This window comes from Cynara cardunculus (assembly GCF_001531365.2).
Source record: "Cynara cardunculus var. scolymus isolate 2C chromosome LG 12, CcrdV1, whole genome shotgun sequence".
Lineage (NCBI taxonomy): Eukaryota > Viridiplantae > Streptophyta > Magnoliopsida > Asterales > Asteraceae > Cynara > Cynara cardunculus.
Genome location: NC_037539.1, coordinates 35,004,682 through 35,012,830, shown reverse-complemented (window position 1 = coordinate 35,012,830; position 8,149 = coordinate 35,004,682). Strand labels below are relative to the sequence as shown.

General features: G+C 33.2%; 2 protein-coding genes across 2 annotated transcripts; both read right to left on the bottom strand.

The window, feature by feature from the left end:
* Window positions 1-510: 510 nt before the first annotated feature.
* Window positions 511-1,762, bottom strand: LOC112523314. The gene is made up of 2 exons (XM_025132855.1): window positions 1,233-1,762; window positions 511-1,147 (listed from the first exon to the last, which is right to left on the bottom strand). Exons 1-2 carry the CDS (start codon window positions 1,633-1,635, stop codon window positions 657-659), a joined length of 894 nt encoding a protein of 297 aa, XP_024988623.1. The 5' UTR covers window positions 1,636-1,762; the 3' UTR covers window positions 511-656.
* Window positions 1,763-4,482: 2,720 nt separating this feature from the next.
* LOC112523856 (zinc finger MYM-type protein 5-like) lies at window positions 4,483-6,415 on the bottom strand. Its single transcript, XM_025133529.1, has 2 exons — window positions 5,492-6,415; window positions 4,483-4,548 (listed from the first exon to the last, which is right to left on the bottom strand). Exons 1-2 carry the CDS (start codon window positions 6,413-6,415, stop codon window positions 4,483-4,485), a joined length of 990 nt encoding a protein of 329 aa, XP_024989297.1.
* Between the last annotated feature and the right edge of the window lie 1,734 nt (window positions 6,416-8,149).

The window sequence follows — 8,149 nt, the reverse complement described above, 5'->3', positions numbered from 1 at the left end:
GTCTCCGGGCCTCCATCCCCCGGCCTCCGGCCACCGTTCTCCGGTGATACCACAGTGGTATCACAATGCATCCTATATGTGATTGGGTATCACACTATAGTCATTTGTGCGGTCGATCGGATATGTAACATAGTGGTATCACAATGCATCTTATATGTGCTTGAGTATCACAGGAGAAAGGTGGCCAGAGGCCGGAAGACGGGGACGGAGAGAGAAGAGAAGAGAGGAGAGATGAGAGAAAATACCTAAAATGTTATTGCATTAAAATTTTAATTAAAAATTACCAAAATTATAAATTTCCTAATTTATCTATTAATTTGTAGTTGAGATTGGATCTCATGGTTACCATAAACTACTCAGTTCTCTCTTGAATCGACCAGTATATATATATATTATATATATCAACAAATCATCTTATAAATATATAATAAGGAAATCTAAATAAGTTTACAACAATATAACCCAAAATAAAAAATGCCCTAACAATCAAATGTTTTTCCAATTATTTACGAAACCAAATTAACTCAATATATCTCATTGACTTCAAAAGTAAATCTATATAAACTCCTTCTTTACTTCAAAAGATAAAAGAGTTGTTTTCATGAATAACTCCGACTTTTAAATTAATAAAATAAGAATTATTCACAAATAATTGCTTAGCTTGCTCCGTTTATGGCCATGGCCAAATTCCCAATTTTATCCTTCCTAGCAAAATCCTCTTTACGCCTACCATACCAAGTTGTATGCAATGAAACGAACCCAACAATTTTCGTCTTGTTTTCGTTCAAATTTATGGTGTCTTTTGTCGAAAATTCGTTTGTGGTTCGTTTGTAAGATCCGAACCATTTAGCTTGAACGTACTCACGCCGCCTCCATGGCGGCACCGCCATCTTCATTTGGTTCATTGATTTCTTGATAGCTTTGCATATGATCCTCACCGTCTCTTTCAATTCTTCAATAGTACAAACTGAAACTCGAGGGAGAATCTCGAGCACCGAAGTGTAGTTATCAGTCGGCCTAGCTATCTTGAATTCCTCTCGAAGAGATATAATGATTATGTAACGAATTCCTCCGACATTTACATCGACGTATTCGTAATCTCCGGCGAGAAGCCGCCCTTTCTTTTCCCACTTCGATTTGCAAAGACCTACATAGTTTTTTTTAGAAGTTTTCTACGGCAAGAACGATGGAATCCAACTAAAAACATTAAGGAAACGAAATCGAAATAGTACCGGCGTCGAGACCCTGATCACGCAGACGAGCCATCAGTTGACGTTTAACCGCCAACGATGGTGGCGAAGACCTATCTTCGGTCATGGCGTGCCATGCTTTCTCAACATCGAAAACCAATTTTTTTCTCACATCATCACCATATTCGAAGCGAAACAATCTGTTCAATGATTCCTTCATCTCCTCCAAATCCTCGTCAATTCCATCAAAAGTACAATATTCATCAGCAATTCTCGAATCAAATTCACTATCGACAAAGCCATTACCGTTCTCGATGAACGAATTAACCAAATCAGACAGATCCATCATCGTCTCCGGCGAGTGCTCGCTACCGCTGCTGTCGCAATCCCGTACCTTTGCCGCTACCTGATCAAACGCCTCCGCCATTCTCGGAAACCTCCCCATTTTCTAATATTCACCGATTTTTCAAAATTGATTGGTATAATCCGGTTGAGCTTTTGATTATATAACGATTAAATGTGAGAAGAATGTGCTTATTGAGGGAGAAGAAACAATGATGAAGGTCAAAGTATGTGTAAGGATGATGACACTATGGTGATATATATATATATATGTACCACGTACATAGACACACAGAGGACTAGTGTTCATAAGATGTCGATGAATGTGTACGTAATTTCATCCGGATTCAATCCGATTCGCATGATTTGAAATAAATCGCAATCATACCCACTATAAAATTAATATTTACGATCCATTTTTTTTTAATATTTATACTATCTTATTAAGCAAATTAATCAAAAGTCTTAAAGTCTTAAAATTCTAAATGACCAAGATATTCTTTTCACTTTTTCATCCCTTCCTCTCCTCAGATAAACTCACCCCCTCACATACATTTACCTCTCACATTCAACGGATTTTTTTTTAAATTATAATTTTAAATTTACATTATATATCCTTATAATTAGTTAATTAATTGTTTTACGTCCTTTACTTTTAAATGTTTCATTTTAAACCTTTATCAAATTAACATACATAATCGTATATTAAATAAAACATGTTTAAAAAATATATTTTTATTTTAACAAGTTACACTATTATAATCGTCTCGTTAATACCTTCGAAATGAGTCCAATATTGAATAGTTTTTGACTTAGTTATATTATTATATATACTATGAAAAAATATTTTTAATGTTTACGATTTATACTTTTATAGTTATTTATTTATATATATGATATACATTTTGGGATTAGGCTGTCCAAATTGCACTGTATAATATGTTATTGGGTTTTTTTTTAAATATATATACATGTATTAATTCAATCTTAATCTGAGCTTCTGGACAAGAAAGAGGGTAAGCAGTTGAAATTTCATTCTAAAACCCATCTTTTTTGGTTTTTTCATAGCTTATGATCTGTCAAATTTGTAGTTTTCTTTATTGGTTTTGAGTGTTTATCTTAAAACTCAAGTTTTTTGGTTCGTTGCTCTTGGTGTAAATCGAACCCATTTGTGGAGTCGTTTAAATATGTTGAATTTTAAATATATTGGATTTTAAACTGTCATACAATTTTTTTATCAATAATCTGTAATTAGAACCATAACTCTTATTTATTCAAATTGTATTAATATGTAAAGATCAAGTGTAACCTATATCATCGTTAAATCTTATCTTATAAAACCAGTAAAACTTCAAAATCATTAAAATTCATGGCTCCCGCCGCATTGCGCGGGTACACAACTAGTATAATATTTATATACAACAAATGTGACAAATAAATTTACACGTTCTTTTTATATTTGATGAGATTTAAACATCTGATCTTCTAAAAGATCAAAGATTACGATACCGCTAGATCAAAAACACTTTTGTTCCATTTTCTATTTAAAGGGTAATTAATAATAATAACATTTTGTTTTGTTTCATAATTAAATTAACCGGCTTTTCAACTAAATTTGATTATTTTTCATGTAATCTAATTGATGTAGTTATGAAAATATATCATAATATTGTGGACAAGAAACGTATTATAGATTTGTGATAAAAATGAGAAAGAAAATTCTTGAACCTTATTTTTTAGAGATGTATTGTTGTATACACTAAAATTGAGTTATTAAAATTAATTTCTCAAAATAAAAAAATTGATATAATTTACCATTTCTAGAAGATATTAATTCTGGTATCAGAAAAAAAATTATTCAATAAACATTTATCGGTAAAATTCAACATTATTACTTATTTACGGAGTAAGATTTTACTCCACCAAAACGACATTGTATAGCAATGATTTTCCCTGTAAGCGCTAACCGTGGTAAGAGTCGTCGCACTCACTTACCGGGTAAGACTCTTGGTCTTTGTCTTACTCTTACCGTGTAAAATTTCGTGTCCTTATTATATTCATCCGACAAGGTAATGTGACTTGGTAAGCACTTATTCGGACAAGTTATCTCTTAACCTTTCCAGTGTTGCATTGATAGCCTCGTTATGTCTTTTAGTTGTTTTTTTTCCCAATTTGGGGGGGCTTGAGATTTTATCAAATGACGGACACACCAAAGTTTTCTTAAAGAAAGTAAGGGAGAAGACTTGAAGCTTTCAAGAGATGTTTGCTTTATAAAACTTTGGTGGAAGACACGGCCAGCCTGAGATTTTGGATGCCTACGGCGGAAAGTAAAAAAAATGTCCCTTATACGTGTAAATAAAAACCAAAATAAACTATTTGAAGGGTTTTGAAACCTAGTCAATCTAACAAAAAAATGCCCCTTAAATATAACAAAATGATGCAACGGGGGGACATAAACCAAAACCCCCTGTAATAAAAGATAAAGTACATCATCATTCACCTAAACCGATGTCTTCTTGCATTTTTTGAAGCAAAAATATCTATCACTTCGTCATAACTAATATTAGCTAAAAACTTACTTTCAATACTCAAAATTGCTAACCCGTTCAATCTTTCTTGACTCATGATAGACCGTAGATATGACTTCAACAACTTTAACTTTGAAAAACTTTTTTCCGCAGATGCTACGGTGACCGGTACGGTCAATAGTATCTTGTAAGCAAGCAAGACATGTGGAAACATGTCCATTTTCTTTGCGAACTCCATAATTTGTATCGATGTCCAAGGATTTGCACTTTTAGATGCCTCTTCTGGTAGTATTCCCTGCAAAACTTGTAACTCCATAAACAAATATTCGTCATCAATATCAGAATCATTATCATTTGTTAAAGCAAGTTCAAAGTTCAAACAACATTTTTTTTAACTCGTCATCATGTAAAGTAACCAAATTTCACCCATCAAACAAGAAGCCAAACATAGATTCAAATTCTTGCATTCGTTCAAATCTGGTTCGTAACTGCAAAAGAGTCATATCAACTAAAACAAGAAAATAATCAGTTCTAAATGTCTCTTAAGCGGATTGTTGTTCTCTCTCCATATTTGGAATTTCATCAAATTGTTTTTCCTTGAGAAAAAATGTTTTACAACAAACTCAGGTTCAATTCCAATATTACTTGCAATCTTTTTAGCTTCACGAATGGCACATGTAAACCCACTTTCCCTATATTTTTCAAAATATTCAACTAATCTCTTTAGATTTTGTGTTGCAACATCAAGAAGCATATCTTTAGACTGTAATTTCTTGCTAACTAAATTAATTCTATACAGAATTTCATGCCAAATAACCAAACTTACAATAAACTCAAAACTTGAAAGCTCACCATTAACCAAAGACTCGGCTTCCCTACACACTCTTCCATCCTCACTCACTTGAGCCAATTGTACTAAAGCATTTCTAATTTGGCCAACTTGAGTTTTGATAGCGTTAACACTTTCAATATGACTTTTCCATCGAGTAGCAGATAAAGATTTCAAAGTCAAATCATCAATATATTCTAATAAAACAGTTCATCTCTTTGTATTAGAGCCATTGTCATACATTTGTCCCGCACATAATTGATATCCAAATCAAGTGATTTCAAAACATCTTGTAATACATTAAGAAGTCCTAAACCAGATGTATCTTCTACCACCAAAAACTCTAAAAAGAACTCTTCTACTTGTATAGGAGATCTAGACACGTCAACACATCTTAAAATCAAAGTCATTTGTTCTTGATGACTTGCATCCGGAGTGCAATCAAGAAAAACTGAAAAATATTTTGCCTCTTTGATCTTTTTTAATGATTGCACTCTTAACATTAGATGCCAACATGTCAATCATTCATTTTGAATTTTGTGGCTAAGATAATGATAATGAGTTTTTTTTTCTTTAATACGCTGAAAGTGTTGTTTCATAACCGGATCAAACTTAGCAATCATTTCAATTAAGCCCAAGAAGTTACCATTAGATTCTTCAAAAAGTTTTCCATTTTTCCCACGAAAAGCTATATTATTCTTTGCTAGACATTTAACAACAGCAATTATTCTAACCAAAACTTCTTTCCAATGATCAGTATCCTTTTTTATTAAATATTGTAGCTCTTTATCAAGTGTTTCATTTTTACTCAATCGCAACTCGGACCAAATTCCCAAGCTAGTCGTATGCTCAATGATATTTTCATGAGCGCTCAATCCTTGACCAAGATGTTTCCAATCACTTAATCCAACACTTGCTAATTGGCTTTTTGACCGGTCTTCTTTGAAAAGTTTGCAACAAAAACAAAAGACTTTATCTAGCTCTTTTGAATAAACTAACCACTTTCTATCATGACAATCACCATTGCGTAACTTACGAACATARAATTCATCAGAGAAGTGTCTACCTATATTATCTCTAGGGAAATTGATGTTACTTTCCCTAATATGCCCTTTTTCAACAAACAAATCTTTCATTTTACAATTTAGCATATCCCAAATTTTTGGATCAAATATATTCAAACGAACATCACTAGAAGCATTTGTATCACAAGCATTTTCATCATCACAAGCACAAACATTTTCATCACTAACATTTTCATTTACATCAAAAGCATTTGTATCACAAGCATTTTCATTTTTATCACTAGTATTTTCATCACAAACATTTGCATCACAAGTAATTTCATTTTTATCACTACCATTTGCATCACAAGCATTTTCATTTTTATCACTAGCATTTTCAGAAACATTTGATTGTCTAACAATAAATATATTTAGAGATCCTTGCAATGATTGAGCAATTTCCTCTTGCCTTTTCTTTCTTTTCCTATTTTGAGCACCCGATGGTTGTGATCGAGGCAACATAACTTAAGTAGTTAAATTGTTAAACAAATATACGATATAAGGAATAGAAAGATAACACCTGGATTTGGTACTTCGTGGTTTGTGTTGTGAAATTGCCAAGAAAGTGGAACTATTAAGCAACCTGGACAAATTGATAAACGAGAAAACATAAGCATATGTAAAACAGTTAAACAACCCTAACCCCTAAGTTAAAGTATTAAACATAAGATTAAGCATATGTAAAAGTTAAAACATTAACAAATGGTTGTCATTGGTTTCTAAAATTTAATTTTGTGGTTTCACTGGTTTGTAACAAGTGAAACAAAAACATTTAGTGAGTCAAACAAATTAAAATAGTCCAACAAAGCAAGTCACACCTCACCAATTTCACAGAATCAGTGAATCACATCTAAGCTAGTTTCATAACTTCATTATTAAGTTTCCAATCAAACAAAATTAAAAACTTAAAAAATAAAATAAGTAATATAATAACCCTAACTCTCTAAGTAACTAAGTTAAAGACTTAAATGTTAAATGAATCCCTAACCTCAACACAAGTCAGTGGTCACATTCACAAAGAGAGAGGGGCAGAGGGCGACGGGCGTTGGCCGACGAGGCGATTGGTAAAGCCACGAAGGGCGGAGCCGCGGAGGCCGGAGAGCGAGAGTGGGAGTCGGGAGGCAGTCAGGCAGAGAGGGATAGGCCGATAGCGACCGCCGACCGGCGACGAAAGCGAGAGCGATTTCGATTTCTATTAGGAGTGAACGAGTCGACAATGACAGAGCGAAGCGAGAGTCGAGACCGGAGGATGATGGTTGACGCCTTGATGGACATGGACTGGTAAGTGCCTAAGTGGTAACGGACTAAGGTAGGCTAACGGTGATATTTTTAGGCCCAAATAAAACTGAACCTATATACATATACATTGGGCTTTAGGATTTTTGATGCCCTTGGGCTTTATGCTGCCTTGGGTTGTCGCCCCTTGGGCCTATGGCCAGGGCCGGCCCTGGGGGAAGATTGTTTGGACATAAATAGTCCTAAGTTTAGAAAGTTTTATAAAGGTTTTTTTTGTTGTATTGTATTGTAATATTCATTGTATTGGGGTTAAGGGCTATTGGGCTTTCAATGTAAATGTCACCTATAAATAGGGACATGAAGCTTATATTAGATGTTAATCATTCCTTCAATCATTCTTGTAATTCAATGAGAGTCGTGTAAGAGAGATTTAGAGTTTTTAGTCTGCTTTCCAATAAAATAAGTTGGTCAGATTCTTCATCTTGTTCTTCAATCTCTCAATTTCATATGAATTGTTCTTGATTTGTTGTTGAACCTGGGACTCACAATTTTAAATCATTTCTTGAATTATCAGAGGGTCAGAATAGAGTAAAAAGAATAACAAAATTCTGCTCCAACTATTTCTAAGTCGGGCAACCACATTTACTGATTGGTTCAAAATTCTTTCGTGACCTTCCTTGAAAAAGATAGTGAGCTCACACCAACTCTTGTTTTAACTCCATCAGTTACTCATCTCTTTCTCAACGAAGTGATGTTTACATTTTTCACAGGGATGCAACATATAATCTATTTATCTCTAAAAATCCAAAGAAAAGAGAGATAAATAAAAATTTTTATTCATCCTACCAACAAGGATTAAATTAATATCATTTTATATATATTTTTAAAAATATCTTGAGCTTATAAAATTAAAAAATATTTAAATAATATAATTAAGAATGAAATCTCTAAAATAGAGAA